At 43.7% G+C, this 26,743-nt stretch overlaps 1 protein-coding gene across 1 annotated transcript in view; it reads right to left on the bottom strand.

The window, feature by feature from the left end:
- The window catches only part of TLR3 (toll like receptor 3), a 366,722-nt gene that overhangs the window by 20,244 nt on the left and 319,735 nt on the right, over nt 1-26,743 (bottom strand). Inside the window, exon 5 of the mRNA XM_030831266.2 lies at nt 2,329-2,498. Within this exon, the coding sequence (XP_030687126.2) occupies nt 2,329-2,484 (156 nt within the window). The 5' untranslated portion in view covers nt 2,485-2,498. The remainder of the gene's footprint in view (nt 1-2,328; nt 2,499-26,743) is intronic.

The raw sequence follows: 26,743 nt of genomic DNA, 5'->3' as shown, positions 1-26,743 counted from the left end.
TATTTAATGGTTTATTTGTAATTCTGTAACTTAAACAGAAGTTCTTGAGGAGCCCATTAGTCTTCTCAGTTTAACCTGTTAGGAGGGGCCTGTAAGTTCCGTTCAGTGCCCTTTACAGAAGGCATCATAGCACAACACTTTGTTTTGAGAAGTGAAATGAGTGCTTTGGTTATGACCAGTAATGTCTGGAGCACTGAAGGAGGTAAGGAGTGTCCTGGTAAGGCCTTATGCTGTGATCTTGTATATGGAGAGAGACGTGACTTTGACTCATAGTTTTGGTATCTAGGAGCCAAGAGTTCTCTGCTCTGAAAGGTACAACTTAGGCAGTGACCCAGGAGTTTGTAAAAATGTGCAGATGGAACCACTTGCTGACCAGGGTATACTGTGCTAAGATTACTGCCTGAATCTTGGCCAACTGTGCTGACGCTTGGGTCCCATCCATTACGGGGGGACATCCTGGTTGAGATGGAAAGCACCCACATTCAACTGAGCTCCATCCCATATGATGGTGGCAGTTCCACCTGTACAACATAAAAACTCCCATTGCTATTCACTCATTTAATCCCAAGGGACTCCCCAAGTAACCAAGGGGTCTGGGGGAATGGTGGCCTCCTCCACACCATGGTATCTGGCAAAGGACAGAGGAGGGGTGACGCCACTTCCCCTGCAGGTAGAATATGCCAGAGAGCCCAGGTATGGCTCCATCCAAACCTGTATTAAAGAGGTCTTGGTATCCAAGTTGAGCCTGTGGGATTCTGAACCAAGATGTAATGGGAAGCTGAGTATGGAGGGTCATAGGCTCAGAGTCTGTGACAAATCCTATTTACAGGGGAACCCGGTACATGGCCAACAATTTTTGCTCTAATGACCTACAGCACGGGGCCAAGAAGGGCAGTTTCTTGGCCATCATATGTGGTCTAGAGATTCCAGGAAGCACGGGAAGAGATTGCTAAAGCCACTACAGTGAAGGAGTCTCTGAGGGCACGAACAGGAAGGCTGGTTGACTTTAATTTGAACAGATTCTAGAGACTTCTGTTGGAGTGGCTTCATCTGAGGTGTGCTAATAGGCATGAGACTGAGTAAAATCGGTAAAAAAGGAATATGCTGATTCCAGAACCCAAAAACTACTACAAGATATTGGACTTGTGGACTTGTATGCCCTGAAGAGCATGTCAAATGAATCTCTTCTGAGGAGGTTGTCATCAATGTAATGTCATACTTGTGCTCCTGGGGAAAGATGGATGCAAGTAAGGTCTTGTCCTCAAAGATGGTACATGGTGGTCAAACTATGGAGGTACCCCATTGGTGGCCAGGAAAACGTGCACAGCGTCCCTCTGGAGATGAAGGCAGACTACAGCTGAGAGACTTGAAATAGGTGCTGAGTAGAACACGGCAGCCACATCTATAATAGGAAGTGTTCCTTGGTTGTTGATGGGATGGATGGAATTAGTAATTTAATAATATTGGGTACTCGGTATGGGAGACTGCATAGATGGACTACAGCGTTAAGGTTGTAGTAACCCACCGTGAGGCATCGTTTATTCTTTCCAGGTTTAAGAACATTTTTTAAAAATGTAGAAGCAGTGGGGACAATCACCCATTCACCAATTAGGTCTTACATAATAAGTCTCAATCCTTGAAGGTCCTGTTTTTTTTTTTTTTTTGGCCGTACGCGGGCCTCTCACTCTTGTGGCCTCTGCCGCTGTGGAGCACAGGCTCCGGACGCGCAGGCTCAGCGGCCATGGCTCACGGGCCCAGCCACTCTGCGGCATGTGGGATCTTCCTGGACCGGGGCACGAACCCGCGTCCCCTGCATCGGCAGGCGGACTCTCAACCACTGCGCTACCAGGGAAGCCCAGTGATGCCTACTTTAGAGGACTATTGTAAGCATTAAATAAAATAGTGTATGTACACGTCTGGCATATAGTAAATATTCAATGAATGGTCATTACTATTATTAGCATCTCGGTGATAATTTTACTTTCCTATTTAATACTTTTTAGCAATATGCTTATTACAATTAAATAGCCTTATGACTCTGTATTTTACTCAATGTATTCATTTGTTTTTACCAAATATGGTTATATACATAGGTATGATATGCCCTATCTCCTCCCTTTCTTCCTTCCTTTTAGAATTACACATAATTCTCTATAGTCTACGATGTAGTTGCTGATGTTCAAGTTAACCTGTAGGCTATGTTTATTCTCATTGCACTGGGAGCTAGAGTCGTGTCCGATATCTGAACTTCCAAGTCAGTAATTGGATCACAGTTACTGCCTTGCCTCAGATTTGGGGATATCCTTGGATACCAAGGAGAAAACTCACCTGGTGCGTGGAATGCACGATCTGCTTTGGAGCACTTCTCAGGGTTACGCAACAGAAGACGCTCATCCGACCGTGTCCCTCATTCAACTTCCGGTTCTGTGGTTGTGAATCACTGCAGTTCCTTCGGGTTGTGAGAGGCGGCGAGGAGCATGTCATTTCAAGCTGCAACGCTAGATGGAGCAAAGAGATCAATTTTTTTTTTTTTCATTTACGTGAAAATTCTAAACACTGGCAACATTAAATTTCTTTTTAAAATTCAGTGACTGAATAGGCTACTCAGAGATTAGAGTACTTAGACCCTTGAGTTTGCTCTTTGTTGCCCTCTTTCCTCTTCTCTGTTTTCTTGTTTTCCTTGTTTGGACCTGCAGCAGCATGGAGATTTGGGCTCCCTTGCAGTGGTAGAAAAAAGAGAGGGCTTTCCCACTGGTTGTCCAGGTGTAAGTGAAACGTGCATAGGGCCGATATTCCCATGTCTATGGAAACTCCAGGGACTGATGTCTACATTAGCTTTACATCCACATGCTGGGCTGCTTCTCTTCTAAATTCTGGAAGGCTGGTATGTTGTGCTTGTGGCCAAGCTCTGTCTTCAGCATCCTTCCCTTCCCCTTCACTGGGTCAAGCTCAGCAGTGAGCCTGCCTGTCTGTATCACAGGTGTCGCTGCCTCCCATTTTTTCCCAGCCTTCCCTGGACATTGCTCCCTTTTTCTACAACTTCATCTCTCTTATCTACATCCTTGCCTAGAAGAACACAGCTTTTCATTAGTTCCCTCCTGTGACAGACGAATTGAATCAGATTATTCTACCCTCACTTTCCCAATTTAAAGAGCCCATAACTCTTGGTCAAGACCAGTGTATCCCTTTGTTCTTCCTCCCTTCTGTTTCCTGTATTTCATCTCTCACATAACCTTCTACAAACTTTATTCTAAATAAGCACTTGTTCAGTCAATGAAGGAATTTCTCAGTGGATGAAGGACTAGCTCCCTTGACCTCTCCCACCTCGAACACTTACTTACTTTCCGGTTCTCTCCCCACCCGACCCCCTACCTCCCATTCTATTTTCTTGTCCTGATCATTTAATCATCCTTTGCCAGTAATTGAATGTAGGGCCCTCATTCAAATTCCTCTCTTTCAAATTAATTCATTCGTGTAATCTTTCCTGTTGCTCTCCCATTGCTTCCCTGCTGTGTCATGTTAATTGCTAGTGTTTCTGTATTTTGTTTTCCACATTTATCTTTGGCTTACATGCCTTACATTTCTGCTCACTAAAATAGATTAACTGCGATACTTATTGAAATGGCAGATTTGGATTCATCTCAGCTTGCAAATGAAATTTGAATCTGAGTAGTGAGTTTGTAAAAATAAAACTGAACTGGTAACTTGGATCGTTGGGGAGTATCAGGGAAACATAGGAAATGAAGTGGCTTTAATTCTTCAGAGGATAGTCCATGGGTCAACAGTCTTAGATGCAAATAAAAACATTACAGAGTTGAGTCTGCTGGTCACCTCCACCCAGCCTTTACCAACAGATAACTGATGGTCTGCAATGTAGAGAAATAATTTCTCTACCTGTTTCCCACTATTTACATTAAATGTCGGGAGAAAAGTTTCTCCCATCATGTGCCAGTCCATTAAAATAGTCATCGAGTATGTACAAAAGCATATTTACTTCTTTTTTTTTATTTTATAAATTTAATTATTTATATTTTTGGCCGTGTTGGGTCTTTGTTGTTACGCACGGACTTTCTCTAGTTGCGGCGAGCAGGGGCTACTCTTCGTTGCGGTGAGCAGGCTTCTCATTGCGGTGGTTTCTCTTGTTGTGGAGCACGGGCCCTGGCACGTGGGCTCAGTAGTTGTGGCACACGGGCTTAGTTGCTCCACGGCCTGTGGGATCTTTCCGGACCAGGGACCAGGGATCGAACCCATGTCCCCTGAATTGGCGGGTGGATTCTTAACCACTGCGCCACCAGGAAAGTCCCCATATTACTTCTTTATATTTAAAACTAAGAATGACCAAGTTCTTGATAGGTAATTGTATATTTAAGAATTATTTATCAAAATGTTGATATGTGTAAAAATAACGTTTTTTTTTCACACCGTAAAGTGTGTCATAACAATTTAATTCTACTTGTAATAATGTAAATGGGTATACGTTTAGATGTTAATTAGGAAAATAGCCAGAAATGTTGTGTGTGTGTGTGTTTTTTTTTTTTAAGAATCATCATAAATCTTTAGAAGTATTTCCCTACTTCTGGGGGGCGGGGCGGGAAGTGAGAATGGGATGAACCACAATGCTACAGCAGGGGACTGAGAATCTATATGTGAATCAAGCATTATGGGGACTTCCCTGGCGGTCCCGCGGTTAAGACTTCATCTTCTAATGCAGAGGTTGTGGGTTCGAACCCTGGTCGGGGAGCTAAGATCACACATGCCTCATGGCCAAAAAACCAAAACATAAAACAGAAGCAATATTGTAACAAATTCAATAAAGACGTAAAGAAAAAAAAATGGTCCACATCCAAAAAAAAAAAAAATCTTAAAAATATCCCCAGACTCTTAAAAAAAAAATAATGTGTACACTGAATAAATAATAACACTTGTAGGTTGTCTGGTCAGGCCACTCAAGATGGCTGCTCTCTTGCTCCCTGTACATCCCCTGCCCGACCAGTCCCTGCCTCACCTACACCCTATTCACTTGACTGACCTTCCCTCTTACTCATAGAGCCTAAGTAGCTGCCTACATACTTGCCCCCGACCCCAGCTAGCGACTGCTCTAATCTTTGGATCAGAGCTACCTCCACTATGATAGTTTATCCAAGGGGCAGTGAGGGCTGTGCTCCTCTGCTGGTTTCAGTTGTCAATTCCCTCTATCACTGGTAACCTCCCTAACCCCATCCCTACCCCCGCATCTAGTGAACCATTCATGCCTCTGTCAGTGACTCTGGACTCTTTCTTCGGTCTTGAGCTGGGCAAGTACAGAGCTTGCAGGCCTGCAGGGTGCAGCCCAACATATGCACGTAGCAATCTTCATGCACATAGGTACGGTTTTAATGAATGAACTAACTTTTATTTAAAAGAAATGATAGGTTTGGGGTTTGTTTGTTTGGTTGGTTGGTTGGCTTTTGCCTGTTTCAAGTACAGACAATTTCCTCTGCTTTCTTCACCACATATTTATGTTCTTTGGAGGGTACTAGAATCGGCTTTAGGCAGTTGGTTTAATTTCCCCCAGAGTGCGTTAGTCGCCTTTTTGGGTTTCCTGCTCTTGTTTTCTTGAGTATCTTCTAGTCTTTACAGCAGTCTGCAAGTCACAGCAAAGAAGTCAGTTATGAGATGAGGGCTGATTGTTCTACTGGTTAATATAAATCTGGGGATTCTCAAAAAATAGAAACAAAAGTTGATGAGCTGCTCTTCCGAAGTAAAGTTCTTTTAGACGCTAAAAATGATTAAGGAAGACAATTTAGGTAATAGAAACAAACTTTAACACTTCATGAAACGGGAAGTCTCTGTTCCCAAGCGTCCACAGAACTGTAAAATGTGGCGGAAGGCAGGATGCTTTTATAGGTTAAAGAATAAGGAATATGGAAGAGAAAACAGAAAATGAGTAAGGAATAGGAAGTAAGTAGAGAGCCCAGAGTCACCTTGGCTTTTGGGAGTTGGCCGCCTGCATAGACTGCGTTTCTGGTCAAGAGGAGCATCTACAGGGACACAAAAGTGATCTACGTCTTGGTTTACTGATGTGTCACCCGGGCAGGAGTGGCTGCATCTTGGGCCTGGAAATTAATTTCAACACCCATCATGGCTGAAATTAACTCAAGATGTTGAACTGACCTGACCTGGGCTTGACTGGAGTTCAGATGGATGAAAACTTTGCCCTTCTGTGGGGGATTATGGGTTAGGAAGAAACTGATGTGCCCAATTTTCCTTTTTTTTTTTTTTTTAAGTTTTCTGCCTCAGTGCCTTGTAGTAAAAAGAAAGGACTTGATCATCAAGATGATTTCGGATATCATTTCATGGTCTCCTTTTGCCTCTCACAGGACTCTTCATCAACAAAGTAGACATGCAGTCACTGGCTAAGCTGAACTGTGTCACTGGGCAGCAAAATTATCCACATTGCACTCAGGTGGCTAAAGAAAATGTGGCTTCTCAGTTTCTCTATAACGGATACATCTCACTCAGGAGTGTCAGTCTGCTGGGGGTGGTAATGATGGGACAGGATGGTGAATCCAGATTTAGTTCAACCTGACTTTTTAATTTAAAATCCCCCTTCAGTCGAGGCTCAGTTTCCCAGATCGCGTCTCTCTTCTTCTTATCACCCTCTCCCAACACCAAGGGGAGAGACACAGCTGTTCGCTCCCTCCCCTCAAAACTCCCTGCGCCCACCACATCCTCCTAGTAAAGCGGGAGAGGTCTCCTGACCACGCCTTGCTTGGCACAAGGTAACTTCTCTACCATCAGGACAGAAGCTCTGTGAGCCCAGCATCTTTACATACTTAAGAGATTCATGAAATTCATTCTCTCTCTTTTCCCAGCTTTCTTCGTCTGTCTCCATCTCCTCGTCTCTCTCGCTCTCTACGGCTCACTCTGTTTTCTTTCTCATTCTCTTCTCCCCAAAGTCTAGCCTTTGCTCTTATTGTCTTGCAGCCCACAGCAACAAAATCCCAATTCCACTGTTAGAGCATATTGTTGCAAGCAGGAACCCACGTTACCCCTGAAGCACTGAAACCTACCACCCCAAAGGCTGGGGTGCCCAGCCATTGAGATTTACCAGAAATGGAGACGATGTCTGAAAGGAAGTAGCTCAGAAAATACATTTCAGAAAACATCATACTCATTTTGAACCATGCCTCATATGAAGGGAGATGAGGATGAAGAACTTTCTTTTCAAGAATGTTGCCATATTTCATATGGAGAAAAACGAGTCTATAAGGGTTGATAAATTGGCCAAATGACACAGCTTTAGGAGGGCAGATCATAAAGAAGAATCCCCATTGGAAAAAGAGAACTGATGCAGAAAGCCAATTGTTATCAAGGAGTTTGGAACCATTTGATTAACTTGCCAAACACTTGTTTGCTTGTTCACTGCTGACTCTCCTTTGAAATATGGAAGTCTGACAAATTCATCACTTGAAAGGAGTATGTCTCTGGGCCAAGTCCAGGTTTCTCAAAGGCACCAGAACTTTCCCCCCTGCCCCTGGGTAGCCAGATGGAGCAAAGCACCCCTCCTCTCTATTCTCCCACCAGCAGCCTGAGGTGACAGCCTGGGCCAGGGTCCCTGCCCTAACCCCTCCCGGGCGGGGCTGGGAGACCACCCTACTGTGACACTGTGACTGACCTCGACTTCAGCTCCTTTCTGGTGAAAGAAAAGGGAAGGCAAATGGGGGCTCCTGAGCTACGTGGTGGGCGATACCAGTAGAACTAGGAAGTTGCATGCCAGGCAGAGCCCTAAATTCTTCTAATACTAAAACTCAGGAAAATCCCCCAGTGCTCTGAAACTCACACACCTTCGTTTCTTATTAATCTCCTTTTCTGGCTATTATTCAAGGACTGCGAATCCCTTCTTAGGCTTTGAGCCTCCTTTAAGCTGCAGAAGGGGAAGGAAAAAAATGCACCCTGAGACCTAAGACTTCTTTTTCTTCCTTTTCTGTTGCCAGCCAATCAGCCTGAAAAACGAGCTGGCCCGGGTTCCAGGAATTTGTGTCAATGCCAGATGGAGATACACTGCAGTTTCTGCCGGCAGTCAGGCTTTTCCAAACATGGTGTTAGCTGCTGGCCTGCACTTTTAGGGCAGTGACCTGCCAGTGACACGTTGGCCTCTCCCACCTGCACCGAGGCCTGAAACATTTCTACTCTGGCCTTTCTACTCTTGGTGTCACATTCAATGTAATCATTCTAAGAGCAAAATCGCTACATTTATAGCAAAGTAATAAGGGCACACCTCATTTTCATCTCCTCACTATACTTTCTTCCTGGGGAATCTCAGAAAGTGGAATGTAAATGTCGTGCCTATAAGTATTTTTCCGTGGAAAGGGCCATCGCTTGCTTTTATCTAATTCTCAAAGGGTCTGCTGACTTTTCTCCAGTATTTACTGAGGGCCCGCTATATGGTAGGCACTGTGGTTTATAGTTGAGCATCCACTGAAGGACAAGGGGGACAGGGTCCCTGCATGAGTGGAAATTACAAATGAATGAGGTAGAGGGAGGCATGGGGCAAATAAAAATCAACAAACAGCCATGAGCGTTTCATTCCGTTTTGAGGAAATAAACAGCGCGATGGAAATCCATCTAGTTGGATGGTAGGGGCAGTACATATTATGGACTGGCTCTTCTGACTCCTATTCCAACCTACTTACAGAATCCCTTCCTGAACTCTAGCTACAATGCCTCTTTGAACTGCAGGAGCAGAAAAGCCAAAAAAGAAAAAATTCAAATGACACTCCCCAGACTCCCTCGTAGCTAAGGCCTGACTGTGGTCCCATGGAAGCAAGGAGCAACGCCAGGCAGTGAGGAGAGGGGCTCTGCAGCCAGTCTGGGGGCAGAAGCATTAGATGCATCCAGATCGCTTGGCCAGAAGCTCTTTGTCCGATCTCCACATTGTGGATACTGAGAGGCAGGTGGTGGCAGCAAGATTAACACAGGGACACACCTGTGCTGTGTTGCTTCTCTCAGCTGCTGCTCCTGATGGCAAAGCTTCTGACAGCCTTGGCACGAGAGACACCCCTGCCCCTTTCCCCATGGAAACTACCCCAAGGTAATGACCCCAAGGTAATTCCTTTCCTTTCTTAAATTGAGTTATAATTAACACACAATATTATATTAGTTTCAGGTATACAACATAGTGATTTGATAGTTTTATAACATTATGCAGTGCTCACCACAATAATTCTAGTTACCATCTGTCGCCACGCAAAGTTGTTCCAATATTACAGACTATTTTCTCTGTGCTGTACATTACATCCCCATGACTTAATTATGTTACAGTTGGAAGTTTGAACCTGTTAACCCCTTCACCTATTTCGTCCATCGCCCCAGCCGTATCCTCCCCTCTGGCAACCACCCATTTGTTCTCTGTATCTATAGGTCTGTGCATTTATTTGTCTTGTCTTTTTGATCCCACATGTGAGTGAAATCATACAGCATTTGTTTTTCTCTGTGTGACTTATTTCACTTAGCGTATCTCTGGGTCCATTCATGTTGCTGCAAATGGTAAGATTTACAACTCAATGTCAAAAAAAAAAACTCCCAAAAAAACCAAATAAAAAATGGGCAGAGGACCTGAACAGACTTTTTTTCCAAAGATGAGATACAGATGGCCGACAGGTGCATGAGAAGGGGCTCAAAATCACTCATCACCAGGGAAACGCAAATCAAAACTACAATGAGATACCCCCTCACACTTGTTAGAATGGATATCATCAGAAAGATAATATCAAGTGTTGACAAGGATGTGGAGAAAAGGGAACCCTCGTGCACTCTTGGTAGGAATGTAAACTGATACAGCCCCTATGGAAAACAGTATGGAGGTTCCTCAAAAAACTAAAAATAGAACTACCATATGATCCAGCGATTCCACTCCCGGGTATCTATTCAAAGAAAACAAAAACACTAGTTTGAAAAGATGCCTGCACCCCAACGTTCACTGCAGCATTATTCACAGTAACCAAGATAGGAAGCAACCCAAGAGCCCATCAACCGATGAATGGATAAAGAAAACATGGAATATTACTCAGCCATAAAAAGTACATTCCTTCCTTTTGTGCCCAGTGCAGGACCCTGCCCCTGAGCATCTTCTGGCCCCTCCCCAAGGGCAGCAGATCTGCCTCTGCTGCTCCCTCAGAAGCAGATCATGGTGTCAGGGCCTGCTTCCTGCTCTGCACCCCCATCCTTCTCACACGCCCACAGGGGAGGACAAGTGGAGAAAAGATGTGAGGGCACTTGCTCCCTGTGGCTCAGGCTCCCAGACATTCCAAATTATCTCTCTAGCCTGTCCTTGGGCTTTAAGAATTTGTGAAAATTTTAGCTGTTTTCTTCCAACTTGCTTTTATGGCGGCTCCATCCTCCTCCCGTGCTCTGTCAAGGTGAGTCTTGCCACCCATTCCCCTCAATGGGTTTGTCACTCTTCAGAATTGAGTCCATTCGGTTGCTTTCCGATGTGCCCCCAAATGTTAATGATTTTGTAGATTGGCCTCTTCTCACGGCTGAAGTGGGGGGGAGACAACGTCTTGAAGCTCTCCACATCCTAAGTGGAAGCAGAATTCTCTGTTTCTGTTTAGAGAGCCAGCCCTGGGGTCTGGAGTGTGCTTCTCTCCCTGGCAAGAGATCAAAGCACCTGCACTGCTAAAAGCTTCCGATGTGAAACATCTGTTAATTCACCGAGCATTTATTTATTTTTAATTAATTTATTTATTTTTTATTTTTATTTTCCTTGCTGTACACGGGCCTCTCACTGTTGTGGCCTCTCCCGTTGCGGAGCACAGGCTCCGGACGCGCAGGCTCAGCGGCCATGGCTCACGGGCCCAGCCGCTCTGCGGCATGTGGGATCTTCCCGGACCGGGGCACGAACCCGCATCCCCTGCATCGGCAGGCGGACTCTCAGCCACTGCGCCACCAGGGAATCCCCACCGAGCATTTATTAAGCGTCTACTATTTGCACATCACCATGTAAAGAGCTGAGGATACAAAAGGAATAAGGCACAGTCTTTGCCCTGCAGTTACTCACAATCCAGACGGAGCAAAGGCACATAAACAAGCGTTATGAAGCCGAGGGGTGAAGACCATAATAGGAGTGGAACCAAACACGGTGGGAACACAGACCTGAGTAAGTAGGACTTATGGGCACCGACGACGTGTAATTATCTGAGTTATTTCTGAAATTTTGAGCAAGGGTTTTCCAGACAGAAACGGTGAGGAGACAGACACAGAACAGTGTTCCTTCCATTCCTCATTCACAAATAAGGAAATGGAATTCTTACTCTTATTCTTACTCCAGGGTTAGCCCGGATCAGAATTCTCTTCTTGAGGTCTAGTGGGTCAAACCCATCCTAGTCACGCTCAGCTGTGACTGAGCTCAGCACTTCTGCAAGGTCGTCAGGTTCTAGGTCGACCAGACGAGGAAAAGAGAATCTAGTAGATTGTATATGATTAAAATCAGTATTTTTTTCTAAAAAAACAGAAGTTTGAAACCCATATCTAGGAGGCTATCATTCACGCTTGCCCTCTATATTCTTCTGAACCTCTAGATTTGTTGTACCCCAAGTGGTTGGGTGTCTGGCTAACGGTTTCCCAGGCCACTGGGAGGAGATGGCAGTATTGCTCTGAAAAGAAAAGTGATGCTATGCAGTTGTCAAAGCTCTCCTTTTGGGGCCCCTTTCAGCCCAGTATGATATGTCAGTGCCAAGACAGGACCAATGGAGCCACACAGAGGCTGGCCAGAGTCAGATGCCCGAGTGAGAGCATGGGCCCTAGGCCACCAGTAGTCAGAATATTAGCAGAGCAGAAGATGTCAACTCCCAGGCGTGTGAGCACAGTGATCCATTAGTCCGTGGACAAGCCCAAGATCAGAAGCTGGTGACACAGACAAGGACAGGAACAGGAGGCCGGACGGGAAGCTAGGCTGCCCAGGGGGTCTCATGAAGTGGGTGAGCCATCGGCAGAGCCTGTCTGGAGGCCTCCAGACTCAGCCCCGTTGCTCGGTCTCCACTGGCATCTGCATAGCATTTCTGAAAGCCGTGCACAGTATACACACAAAAACACACAGGCCACAAGTTCCAGAGCAGAACAATACAGAGCAAGAAAAGCACAGCCGATGTGCGTGAGTCTGTGTGCTCGGGAAGCTGTAGGACGTACTCTAAAATATTCAACTCGCGGGCTTCCCTGGTGGCGCAGTGGTTAAGAATCTGCCTGCCAATGCAGGGGACACGGGGTCGAGCCCTGGTCTGGGAAGATCCCACATGCCGTGGAGCAACTAAGCCCGTGAGCCACAACTACTGAGCCTGTGCTCCGCAACGGGAGAGGCCATGACAGTGAGAGGCCCGCGCACCGCGATGAAGAGTGGCCCCCCGCTCGCCGCAACTGGAGAAAGCCCTCGCACAGAAACGAAGACCCAACACAGCCAAAAATAAATAAATAAATAATAAATAATCTGGTTTATACTTAAAAAAAATTCAACTTCATGGCAATACACGCTGAAGAGTAACTTTTGAACTATATAAAATTTACAGTAAAGGCACAAACATTTTATTCTAAAAATAGAGAAAAATATTTCAGCGTCTGAAAAATTTCCCTTTTCTTTACTGACTAAAGAATCAAGCTGGTGGGCTTCCCTGGTGGCGCAGTGGTTGAGAGTCCGCCTGCCGATGCAGGGGATGCGGGTTCGTGCCCCGGTCCGGGAGGATCCCACATGCCGCGGAGCGGCTGGGCCCGTGAGCCATGGCCGCTGAGCCTGCGCGTCCGGAGCCTGTGCTCCGCAACGGGAGAGGCCACAACAGTGAGAGGCCCGCGTACCGCAAAAAAAAAAAAGAATCAGGCTGGTGAAGAGAGAAAGTATCAGACTATAGAAGGGGATGAAAAAATGATGCCGTAGAAAATCCCCCAGTTTGGCACTTAAACGCTGGCACACCAATGTCCTCATTCCTTGGTATTTAAGGTTCCACCTGGGCAGGGCTGGGTGGGCTGAGCCCTGCACAGTGAAAATTAATTCCACTTGCACATTAACAGCTGCTTCTTTCTTGGTTGTCTCAGCATCGCTTTGACCTCTTTGGCTGTTAGTTTGAACTTTCAAATAAGCATGAAGTAAAATAGTTGTGAACATCTGCCTGACATGACTGACCTTCAATATCTCGAGGATCATACTATAAAGGAACCCACCCCAAGTTACTTTAAGTCATTGTTTTCCTGGTTGGAAATGTTCCTTCATATTCCATCTTCCCAGCACAGCATAGGAGAATAGGTTTCCTCTTGTTTTGTTTCTGAATGTGAGATTTTACTGAGAATATTTTTCCACTGAAGGCAAAAAAAAAAAAAAAAAAAAAATTACCACGTTAAATAATTTTAACCTAAGTGTCACCACCCAATTTTTAACCCTACTGTAGTGAAAAATTCAGCAATCCAAGCTGTTATTTATGATCATTCTCTTCCTTGTATTTTAATAACCTGGAAGTGATTTAAAGAAAGATCAGCTGGTGGTGATACTTAGTAGGAAACTATGTCACTGTCTTAGGGCTAACTCTCTCCACTGTCCATTTCCTTCCATACCGAGTATGTGCGTGCTTATAATAATGGTTGCACCATACTGTGAGGATGCTCTGAAAATGTGGGTTATACAGTCCTTAAAGAAAATCCCTTTGGGTGAATCATAAAAGAGTAAGGACGTATATCTTTCAAAGTTTAAAATCACCAATAAAGGGGCTTCCCTGGTGGCGCAGTGGTTAAGAATCCGCCTGCCAATGCAGGGGACACGGGTTCGACCCCTGGCCTGGAAGGTCCCACATGCCACGGAGCAACTAAGCCCGTGCGCCACAGCTACTGAGCCTGCGCTCTAGACCCCGCGAGCCACAACTACTGAGCCCATGTGTCACAACTACTGAAGCCCATGTGCCTAGAGCCTGTGCTCCGCAACAAGAGAAGCCACCGCAATGACAAACCTGCGCACTGCAGCGAAGAGTAGCCCCCGCTCGCCGGAACTAGAGAAAGCCCGCGCGCAGCAACGAAGACCCAACGCAGCCAAAAATATATAAATTTTAAAAATTTTAAAAATTAAAAAAAAATCACCAATAAAGAATTTTCTTCCTGGAGAAACTTTCATCAGTAGGTCTAGAAGGGAGGTAATTGCATAGAATATAATTTTTTTTATTACTTGTGTGTGTACATATACATATATTTTTTCATTATTATGTTGTAACTATAGGTGAAAATTCTAAAACACAGGACTGAATTAGAGAATTGTTTTCAATGATAACAGATAAACATGTATTTTCCTCCATAATAATGTTTGTTCAGAGCTTTATACTTTTAAACTGTTTTCATATACTTGTACTTGATCCTCATCGTAAGCCCATCGGGTGGACAGGAGACATTGTTTCCTCATTTAACTGATGAAAAGCTACATACATACTTAATGGAGATAGAAACATCTTGAATTGGCCATTAGAAAATCTGAATTATGAATAAAATGGATACACGACTCACTGTCCCAAAGGCTGAATCAGACCAGGCAGTAGACATGACCCAGACAAGTCAGACAAAACCAGGATTATTTGGGCCTGGATTTTATCCCGTAAATTGTATTACTTGTTTCCTTCACTTTGGTAGCAGTAGATTGCTCTGGGAGTTACTGACAGCATCAGTCAGGAAAATAAAAACGCGTCTTCATGTCCAATTCTCCCTCTGACCACAAGAGTGCAGTATTGTTCTCTGCACGTCTTGCCAGGCTCTCGTTCTAAGAGAAAAGATTGGAACCTGGCAATCAAATTCTCCCACCCCTTCACAGGGTGCACCTAAGAGGTAAATGTCAGGAATCCCCAGTTCTAGACAGTGTCTCATTTGCCAGCCCCAAGCACTAGCAGATCTACACCAGGTGCTACAGTTTGGGTGAGGGAGGAGACTCTCTTTCATTAACCAGTCTCTACTTTGGGGTTCCAACTAAGTCTCGAGAGAGGCATGGACATATATACACTACCAAACGTAAGGTAGATAGCTAGTGGGAAGCAGCCGCATAGCATAAGGAGATCAGCTCAGTGCTTTGTGACCGCCTGGAGGGGCGGGATAGGGAGGGTGGGAGGGAGGGAGACGCAAGAGGGAAGAGATATGGGGACATATGTATATGTATATCTGATTCACTTTGTTATAATTCAGAAACTAACACACCATTGTAGAGCAATTATACTCCAATAAAGATGTAAAAAAAAAAAACCCAAACCTAGTCTTCTTCCTAAGCGTTAAGCTATCAATGAGTAATTGTTATCACAGGCTCATAGATTTTCAGCCTGATTCATTTCCTAGAGAAAAGAAAATGGTGAATGGATTGCTGTGATCACTATTGGGCATCAGAAAAATTATAAAGGGTAGGAAAAGAAGAGAGAGATCCAATAAAGATGCAAAAAAATATTCTAAATGTTAAAAAGAAAAAAAAAGTAGAGAGGAAAAAATTGCTCCTGTGATTACTGCATAAAATATACTATTTTAGGGCTTCCCTGGTGGCGCAGTGGTTGAGAGTCCGCCTGCCGATGCAGGGGACACGGGTTCGTGCCCCGGTCCGGGAAGATCCCACATGCCGCGGAGCGGCTGGGCCCGTGAGCCATGGCCGCTGAGCCTGCGCGTCCGGAGCCTGTGCTCCGCAACGGCAGAGGCCACAGCAGTGAGAGGCCCGCGTACTATAGAAAAAAAAAATATATATATATACTATTTTAAAAACTACCACGTAAAAATACATATCACACTACCTCAAGTATCATGTATTTTAACTGATGTTCAAAATGCTTCTACGGGTGTGTAGGTGGAAAGATGCTTCTGATGATTGCACAACAGTTGAGTGTTTCCAGGAGGATATAGAAGTAGCCTGTAAAAGTTTTCGCTGTGGAAAGTAATGATCCCTAACTTTGCCTGGCTTCGCTGCCAGCACGGCCGGTGCTGTGGTTACGATGCTGACAGCCGATAATAACTACTGGTCTACGAAGCTTCTGCAGCAAGACAAAGCCATGCATGGCCATACTCTCTATCTCATAGGTGAAGTCTTCACTCATATTTGGAGTTTCAAGGTTTCACCTTCCTCGGAACTGAGTATCTGTATCCCTCTGGCTGTATCCCTTCTGCTACCTTGTGCGTTAAGGCAATTTCCAGAGAGACTAGATTGATAATTTGTTTCAATTCAATAAAAATTGACTACAAATGACTTACACAGTGCTGAGCTATGAACTGAAATATATTGATATAAGACGCTGGCTTCTACAGAGCTAACCAGGCTGTGAGTTCTTCCGACAGCCCATTGACAGCAATGATCTGTTTTGCTGGTCCAGCTGCCTGCAGACACACGCTCTCCAGGCAGCTCCCTGCTTACGACGTCCAATGCTTCCTTCAGCTACCGCTGGGAATCCTGGAGAGGTTTCAGCAACACCCTCCTAGGTTCTGCCTTGCACACCCACCCTTGTTCACGTCTGTTATCCTCAAAGCCCCATGAGAGCCAGGCTTCCTTCTACGGCTGCTGCCCGTGTTACAGAAGAGGACAGTGACAAGGGAGCTGTGTCCCTGGGAGCCCGAGCTGTTGACTCTCCTTGGGGTCTTCAACAGACCAGGAGTTGTCCTTTCCCACAATCTCTCCCTATATACAATCTCTCCCCATACAACCAGGTTGAGGGAGCAACCGATCAAAGCTAAACTTTCCTCCCCTTCTCTCTTTATCACCACGTATCTGTGACAACTCCTGACATTCTCCTTCAGCCACAGACCTCCCCTGAGCTGTCGTCTCAGACACCTCTAAATCCCATCACAGCCTTATGCCGGACATTCCCCCACAAGGGACGGATCACAAAAGATACCCTCCCTCAGGAAATTCACGCGCATGGCTTTGCCAGTTCCTGATACTTGGCAGAGTAAACTATGTCGTAAACACTGAGGAAATGTTTGGAGAGTCGTGATGATGAGTGTGGGAATGTGCCCTAATTTTAGGGGTTACGAAGCCTGTCATCTGGTTAATGATTATTCTGGCAAATGTTAAGATAAGTATCCTTTAGTGTTTTAACACAGAATTCACTTGCTAGTGTGAACCACACAGCAGAATTCATCTTTAATTACCTATTTCCAGTGATTTCATGTTAATCAACCTTATCTCTCTCATGAGACCATAAAGTTCGGCAGGTCAGGGAATGGGTTTTACCGCTGTTATATCCTCTCTCCATGACCCCCATTTCAAGCATCCCAAGTTCTAACTGCCACCTCTTATATTTCCAGCTCCCTCCCTCTCCTTTCCCATCTCCAACAATCCTCTCCAATGCATCCTTCAAGTCTTTGCTAAAATGTCACCTCTACAGAGACCTTTTCTCCCCAAGCCTCCTCCCCTCTGCTTCATTCACCCCGTGGCATGTAGCACCCTGTGACACCCCATCACTTTTTACTTTGTTTATTGCCAGCCCCCCCTTAATAAGGAATAAGCCCCATAAAGGACCTTTTGTCTATCTTGTTCACTGCTGTAGCCTCAATGCCTGCAAAAGTGTCTGACACATTACATATGTGTTGAATAAATTAGTAAATCAAGCTTTTAACACAGAATTTTCCCAGAGTGGGCAGTTAAGAAATACTTCTTTATCTGTATGAACACAGCTATGTTTTCATCAGTTTAAGAAAACGGAAGGTCAAGGGTCAGTTATACATGGTGCCAGAAGAGCCTGCAGAAACTTGCCACCTGTTAAAAATTTCCAGAAATGGTTTAAATGCAATTGTCTTTGGTAGCAAAATAAGCAAAGGATGATTTGATATGAAGACTTTGGGATTGGAACCATGGAAGGCCCTGGAACTAGCTAAGCTTCTAGGCTGATCAGTTCAGGGATTTCAAAACAATTTGCACAGCAGGACTCTTTCAACAGGGCCAAGCATTCAAACCACTTATAAAATATACAGCATTCATACTTTACAAATGCAGAGACGCATATAAGGGAAACTCCATAACAACAACAATAAAATATCCATCGATAAGGTGATGGTCTTGATTAGCAAGGCTCCGTGTTACAGAATGTGCAGAGTGTTTAGTGGGATAATACTTTTCGATATCAAAAGTCTCCCTAATAGTTCCCTTTTTCCTTCCAAGTGGGGAGACAAGATAAGAATATCCATTGCCCCAAGTGTTATTTGACACTGAAGAATGTAGGTGTACTAACCATGTCTTATTTTTTTTCTTATTTTTTTCAGCTTTAGGGAGATATAATTGACATATAACACTGTATAAGTTTAGGGCGTACAGTGTGGCGATTAGACATGTGTATATATTGAAAAATGATACCACGTTAAGGCTAGTTAACACATCTCTCACCTCACATAATTGCTATTTCTTTATTGCGGTTGTGGTGGTGAGAACGTTTAAAGCCTACTCTCCTAGCAACTTTCAAGGATACCATAGAGTATTGTTGACTATAGTTGCCATGCTGTACACTGGATCCCCAGGACTTTTCATCCTATAATTGGAAGTTTTTACCTTTTGTATTGTCTGTATTTTGATGCTTTGCATCTGGGTCTTTGCTGACCCAGGAGGGACTCCCCCTTCCAGGGTGAACCAGTTCCTAGAGATAATAAACAACTCGCCTTCAGCCTTTCAAAAGCCTCATCTTTCAAAATGCAAACCAATCATTCCAGAGCCCATAGCCCTGACCTCCTTCTCTACTGGGTTCTCAGACTCAGGCCTAATTCCTGAACTAATTACCCCAGAGATTACCAGACAACTCGGGACAACCCCTGTGCCCCAGAGCCCATGAAAATTATTCAAACTAGCCAATCCGCAGAGAGCTCACCTTTCCTTACCTGCTTCTCCCCATGGAAGCCACAGGAAAAGTTCTTGCCCACATTTTCCTTTGCTCCCCCTGCCTCCTGACCTACTTGAATATCCCCGTAGGTAGCCTCCTACCTACGGGTAGCCCCCTACCTACGGGTGCGATGTGCCCCCTCTTCCTGGGACCTGTAACAAACTATCTTTCACTGGCAATCATTTCCTGATGCCTCGGTTTTTCCATACCTCAATAATTATAAAACCTGTATCTTAAAACAGTAGAGAACAAAATAAGTTAATTCTTGGCTTTGGAGGGATTCTGTAGCTGTGGTTCTGGAGTATAAGAAACAACTACTACATTAATAACAAATGGGGTTTGGAAGAATGAAAAATCTGTAATTCGTATAAGAAGAAAAGAGCAGAGCCATAGATGAGAAGAAAGATGTCAGACTCCGAAGGAGTCTCCTGAAGTCTACTTTCCAGTCGCCCACCTGCCCCTGCCCGGGGCTCAGCTGAGTGAGGTGTGTGATGGACAGGTTTGGGGAAGCAACACGAAGGCAAATCTTTATCCTCCTTCCTCTCTGGAGTTCTAGGACTTGGTGATCTTCAGACATCTTCCTAATTCACACAAAAATTCTCTAAGGTTGGTGTTATTAATTTACAGATGAGAAAAATGTGATTGAGAGAGATTAAGACCACACAATTATCAAATCAGTGGTATTGAATTATAATACTAAGAGCTGTCATTTACTGGTTGATTCCTATAGTGCAATGATGCTATTTTATTGTATTCGTTCAACCACATAGAACGGTGCATCACATAAATGCGGCACGTGGACTCTGCGTTCATGTAGCCTGGCCTTTAATTCTGATTCTGCTAGTCAGTAGCAAAATAGTTCATCCTGTAGGTCATAAGTCAGTTTCATCAAGGTCTATTTTTTCTTTCTATTCATTTTTTTACTTTTTATCTTTAAAAATGTTTAAAGCAATAGATGCACAGAGTTCGTGAAAAAAGTCAAATGTCCTAAAGGCTTATAATGCAAACAGCAGACCCCAGCCTACTCTTAACCTCTCATCAATGTACTCTCCAGGGGCAACCAATTTTTACTTTCTTAACTAATACTCCTGAATAGAAACTAATCTATTTATGCTGCTATTTTTGATTAATCAATTAGGCAATATGTTTTAGACAATATCTATTACCTCACTGTTATGGAAGATGAGGATTTAGCTGCTAGATCAGCTATCTAATGCTCTACTATGCTCTTTGCATCACCAATTCCACCATTGCAATATGTATCGATTATTAATCGTATTAACACTTAGTTACATGAGCGTGACTCTGTAGCTTTGATTTACTGCAGAAAATAATCATGTAGTGAGATTACATTTCTTGTTTTGGAAAGTGTCCCTTTTGCTAGGAGTTACCTATAATCTATCTACGTTTTCTTTATCTCCATGGTACTAATCACTTTTATATATCCAGTGATGTATTTTTCTGTCCTTCTCTCTGGAATACAAGTGCACAGGGGCAGGGATACCTGTCTATTGATTCGCTGCTGTAACACCAGAACAGGAGAGTGCCCAGCACCAAGGAGAGGCTCTATAAACCTTACTGAATGAATGAGTATCTATGAGAAAGAACATTCTGGTGTGGAATTAACAGAACTGTTACCAATCAATGGTAGAAATATGTGTGATCTCCCCAGAGGACAGAGGAGGTAGGGCAGAGACAGTGAGTCACATGGTTCCCTGTGTTGGCCATTATATGGCTCCACGGGCCCAAGGTAGTTAGCATGAGTCTCAGGAGGAGGAATGGTGATAACATTTAGCAAGGGTGTGTGATAGTTATTGCATGCAGGTAAGCTGAAGAGCTAGAGAGAGGAAAAACACAGAAGCAGACAAAATGCAATCTGCTTCCAGCTGTTTGTTTATCTGAAACACGCATGGATTAGATGTACTAGGCTAATACCTGTGGTCTTGCCTGCGATGAATCAAAATTTGAATAATAAGAATACTTTGGAGGCAAACGTTCAGATTAATAGATTTCTCTACTTAACATAAGCTTGCCAGAAAATCCTTTTTAATGACTCCCTTGTTAAAAATAGTTTTAAAGTATTTAAACAGACTTCTTTCCTTAATAGCATAATATGCTGAGTATGATTAATTTATATTTGGATAATATGGTAGTATTTCATTAGCATTAACCTGAAGGTTAACTGTGCTGGGGTAAGCCAATGCTGAACAAATACCTCTGTCTTGAAGGTCTGTGTTCAGTCCTCATTTGACCTGATCCAGCTGAAGGTGACCTTTACTGAGTCCCTTTATTTCAGTCTTTACTATTTTGCCTCTGAATAAGGGTATAGGACTAAGTGATCTGACAGTCATCGGATTTTAACAGGCTATTATCCTGCAATAGTTTAGATATAGAATAGGTGAGAGGAAGGGATTTTTACATGCTGATCAAATCACATAGTCAGGAAATCGTGGATTTAAAATATGCATTTTAAAATCCCGCTTGTCATTTGCCTATCGTGATTTTTTAAAGTTAATAAATGGAGAGCAAAAATTCTAGGTTATTTGGTAAATTTAATAACGTGCTCTCAGATAAATTATGTTTTATTGATTATAGAGTGCTGCCTTCTATATTCCCAATTAAGGTGGAATTGTACATCTGATCATGATCAGTGATGAGTGATACATTTAATAAAATTATAGACCCTCAGTCCCAGGAGTCTAGATATCACTTGGTTTACTTCTTATACCTTTATGTACAAGAAAAAAAATGGAGTTAAAAGTGTGTGTGTGTGTGTTTAGGTGTATGAGTATAAAAGAGAGGGTAAGAGATGATTTTTCCCCACTCTAAATTAATCTAACCCACAGCCATCCAAACTTGTATATTCTATGTCCCCAGATTCTCAAAAGAATGAATCTGTGGAAACAAAATAAAAATCCAAGAACATCAAGTTCTTGTATTTTACCAGTCTGTTGGCGTCACATGGAATACTCACATGTAACCTTTGAAAGGAATAGTAATGAAGGTGTTGACAAGTCTGTGTGGAATCCATAAAAATTTTGTGGATGGTGAAAATATTATTGGGCCTCAAAACTTGAACATCTAATTAGTCATTTTCACGAACTCTAATAAAAACATCTTTTTTTTTTTTTTTTTGGCTGCACGGCCTGGGGGATCTTAGTTCCCCAACTAGGGATTGAACCCACGCCCTTGGCAGTGAAAGCATGGAGTCCTAACCACTGGACTGCCAGGGAATTTCCTGATAAAAACATCTTTTATCTCTTTTAGCACAGCATGCAATTGATACCAATTTCTTTGGTGGGAACAGGAAAAGGGGGAGTTGTCAGTTAATAAGGAAACAAAGTAAATCCAATTTCTGTGTTGTTTGAAATGATTTTTTGTAAATGCTTGAGCTTCTTTCCTTAATAAAGAAAATCTCATGACAAAATATGTGAGTTTGTGGAATGTCCTCCCCAGAGAGCTTGGAAAACAAGCCCAACATCAGACCCACATATCCGGAGTGGCTAATCCCAGATGTGTCATTAATTTATAGACTTGATGTTTTGGATTACAAAATTTCAAAACTTCTTATGGAATTTAATTCTCCTAAAAACGTCTCAGAGGAGATGTTCATTGCACTCTGAATCCTTTCTCTGCATGTGTAACTCTGAAGAGTTAAATAGTAAAACCTGGATGAAAAGACCAGGGTATCTGATAGTGACGTTTAGGAAGTAACATATAATCAACATTGTCTGCAATGTGGGAGAGACATTTTCAGAAAGTATTTAACGGTGAAGTGACTTCCTTCTCACCCCAATTTAGGACCATCTATATACAGTCATGCTCTGTCACAGTTCACATGGAGAGAAGACATTTCTGGCTAATGTGCAGCTTTGAGAGACATTTATTTTGTAGAATGCTCTGGAAGGTGGCAGATCTACTTTGGTCTCAGCATTACACGAAAGTGGGCAGAGGCAAATTCCTAAGTAGGTGTTCAGTGCTTGAGGTGTGACTTATTTGCTGTAGACAGTTACTAGATTTTTCAATAGCTGTAAGAAATGCCCTTTAACGAGAAAATAGCTAGTCCATTGTAGACAGATTAGAAATGACAAAGAATTTTAAAATGAAAAATATATATGTGTATATATATATATATATATATATATATACACAACTACAGGTTATATGAGTTTGTTCTGGTATTGACCGAAATCCCTTCTCTCTTGGAACTGTTGAAAATTATAACCAAGAGAACCAATCCCTTCCAAGAGAGAAGGGATTTCGGTCAATACCAGAACAAACTCATATAACCTGTAGTTGTGTGTGTGTATGCGTGTATGCGTGTATGTCTTTACACACCATACAAGATATGACTCCAGTGTTGGTGCTGCAGACTTGGTCCATTTTCATGTCATAAGACTTCTTATGGTTGTAGAAGGGCCAAGTCCACTAGGTCTTAGGGGCCTCATCATCTTCTGCTTGGAGGGCAGCTTCCATATTGACTTTCTGCCTCCTGCTTCCCTGGGAGTGTGAACCTGCAGTCACCTTCCCATGTAATGGTGGTCCTTTGTGTGTGTGTATGTGTACGTACATACATGTCACACACCCGCACATATATGCGCCACACGCGGGCATGCACACATACGTGTTACACGCATGCGAACATGCACGCATGCATGTGTATTATATGCGCGCACATGCGTGTATACATATATGCGTATGTGTGTGCACGCGTGTGCTCCGGTTCTTTCTAGCCTGAATAAATAGATAGGGTCACGCTAAGGATTAATAATAATAATAATAGCAGTGTCACTAGCCCTTCCTTAGTTACACCTGATCACATGGAACATCCTGCCAAGTCCTTTCAAGGCACCCGTAAAAGGCACTAGGTGTGTACGTGCAGGTCACTGGTGGAGTAGTGGGTTTCCTTGTCCATTGGGTGCCTGGAGACCTCCGCCAGGCACATCCTGCCGTGTGCCATGAGCTGTGCCCGTATTCCCCACCTCAGACACTGCTGCAGTGCACGGGCGGCCTCCTTGCGCAAAAGCCAAGCAAAAGGTCATCTGTAAGTTGGGAGACTGCCCTGTGTTTCGTTCTGTTGCCTGGTGCAACCTGAAATAGCTGTTTGTTTTTCCCTTAAAGCTCTCCCTGTCCCGGGACTCAGCACGTGGGACTGGGGCAGGGCCAGAGCTGAAGAGTGGACATCATGCTGCACACAGACTCGCTCCGTCCATCCCTGGGACGAAGGCTTAACTTACGTGGGTCCCTCTTCCCTTAAAACTGGCTCCTCAGATAAACAGACCTCTGGAGGCCTCAACAGGGAGCCACACATCCATATTCACTCTCAGTTGAGGCTCCAGTAGATTCCACGTTAATACACGTACGTATATGGTACATGCGCACGTGTGCACAGGCAAACACACACCAGTGCTACTGAACGCTGGCTGCTCACTGGAACCACGTACCCAGTTCTAAAACGTTTAGTCACCTGACCCCACCCATGACCACTTGAAATGGGCTCTCTGAGGAGGTGAGATGGTTCCTACACTATCCACAGACAATTCTGATGCACAGTAAGGCCCGGAAACGCTGGTATGTGCGTGTGGTTCTGGGCTGGGCCGTGCTCTTTGAGAGCACTCGGGGGATTCAGTGTGAGACCAGTGTTGGACCCGCAGGCCCGAGCTACTCCTGAACCGGGGCACCCAGGGAGCTGCAGTCAGTCCGGGGCCCATGATGGAAAGCTAAGCTGTGCTGAAGTTTTTGAAGAAGTGCTCCTCAACAAAACTCCCTTTAGTGGTTCTCATCTCCGGCTATATGGAAATCATTTGTAAAGCTGGCCCTCCAACCCAAGTTACCAATTGCAAAAGTATATGGCAAAGTCTGGATATCTGTGAATTTTTTTAGTTCTCCTGTCTTCATTCTATGTGAGTGTCACATGTTACACTTGCAACATTGATGCATTTGGTTAATTATAGTTCATTAAATGATTAGGGAGAAGTTCTTTCAAGATTGGGAGCGTAAACATTATCTTCCACATACTGCAGAGAATATGTTCAAGGCTAGTTGCCAGCGAGGAAGAAAGTAAAAAAAAAGAAAAAGTAGAGTGTCCTATTAGAAGACCAGATAATACAATAAATAAAACACAGAAGGAACGCTTGTAATATATTTCCCAATGAATACAAATTATTGGAGGGGTATTTAATGTCAAACAGGTGCAAGGAAAATAGGAGGGTAGAATGCTGCTTACAGAAAACAATGAGCTATAAGATTGAAAACACAGGAAAATTCCATTCCCTGTCAATCCACCAACTAGCAGGAGACATTCTGAAGACAGTCTTAGAAAGAGCAAACCTATTCAGGAGTGGCAGGCACGGTACTTAAAATAGGGTTAAGGTCTGGCCAATGTAGAGGATGAGGACCCTCTGGAAATGACATCAACAAAGACACGTCCTGCCATATACGGACACGGGGCCAAACCTGGACTATAAATTGATGATAAGAATTTGAGCAAGGAAAAATAATGAGGAATCCTGACCCAATCAGGATGTAATCTATTTATCAAACTTGACTAAAGACTGTTTCTAGTTTCTCAATATGGAGGAACTGGAAATTTTAAAACCTTACAGTATTGGCTTTTGTTGCTTTTGATGACTCATACTGAAGTAAACTGTATAGCATATTGAAGATCGTTCTTACTCCTTGGCGTGGTTTTGAACATCCTCTCAAGTATTTCTATTGGCTTCATAAAGCAATAAGGTTAAAGATTCTTCCAGATATTGTGAACGTGATACATCGGGACCATGTAGTTTCCTCATGACCATTAGTTACAACTCTGGTAGATGCAGTGTGATGATCCATGAAAACAGCTTCTCTTCCAGAAATTTCCTTGGTCACTTTTATTTACTTAGATTATGCTCCCATTAGGTTTTTTCCAAGCGAGGCCCTACCTAACTTATTATTCACTTGATGTATTTTTTAAAAGCTCTAAAAACCACCCCTGGGTGAATGTCACAGATCATATCACTGCCACCTGAGTGGCCGTCTTAGTCTCTGATTATTTCTTTAGTCACAAACATGAACATCTATGCAATAGGAGGTCAACTGTCAATCGTGATCACCCACACCCACACCCAGGAGTGGAACCAGAAGTAGGGGTGCATCCAGTACGAGAATGAAAATATATCTCTTAAAGTTGTTCTTAACAGAGGGAGAAAATCCTCAGAAGTCATCTTCAGAGTTTTTATTCCTAAATATAGACAGTTTTAAATTATTTGAAGAAACCCCTTCAGAACATTTGGAGAAGAATTAAGTGGGAGATGTCATCCTCAAAGTAGCTGTCATCTTTATGAGGACTTTGCAAGAGATGCTCAGAACAGGTTCTTATGTCACAGGTGTCTTACAAGTGTCAGAAGAACTACATTGTGAGGAAGGGAAGGGGTGACAAAGAGTAAAGAAAGTATATAGGGGGGACTTCCCTGGTGGCACAGTGGTTAAGAATCCACCTGCCAATGCAGGGGACACGGGTTCGAGCCCTGGTCCAGGAAGATCCCACACGCCACGGAGCAACTAAGCCCATGCGCCACAACTACTGAGCCTGAGCTCTAGAGCCCATGACACAACTACTGAGCCCGCGTGCCACAATTACTGAAGCCTGAGCGCCTAGTGCCCGTGCTCTGCAAGAGAAGCCACCGCAATGAGAAGCCCGCACACCGCAATGAAGAGTAGCCCCCGCTCACTGCAACTTGCGCGCAGCAACGAAGATCCAACACAGCCAAAAATAAATAAATAAATAAAAATTTTTTAAAAAAGAAAGTATATAGGTAAGTATTGGAATGATATAGGCATACAATAATTTGTCAGGAAAGTCTGTGGGCTCATCTACACTGGAGGTATGAAAGCCACCACTTACCTCTATCATTCAGCATAGATAAATAGGC

Source organism: Globicephala melas, chromosome 21 (assembly GCF_963455315.2).
Source record: "Globicephala melas chromosome 21, mGloMel1.2, whole genome shotgun sequence".
In the NCBI taxonomy this organism is placed as follows: domain Eukaryota; kingdom Metazoa; phylum Chordata; class Mammalia; order Artiodactyla; family Delphinidae; genus Globicephala; species Globicephala melas.
The sequence above is the reverse complement of the archived record's forward strand: the minus strand, read 5'-3'. Positions and strand labels throughout refer to the sequence as shown.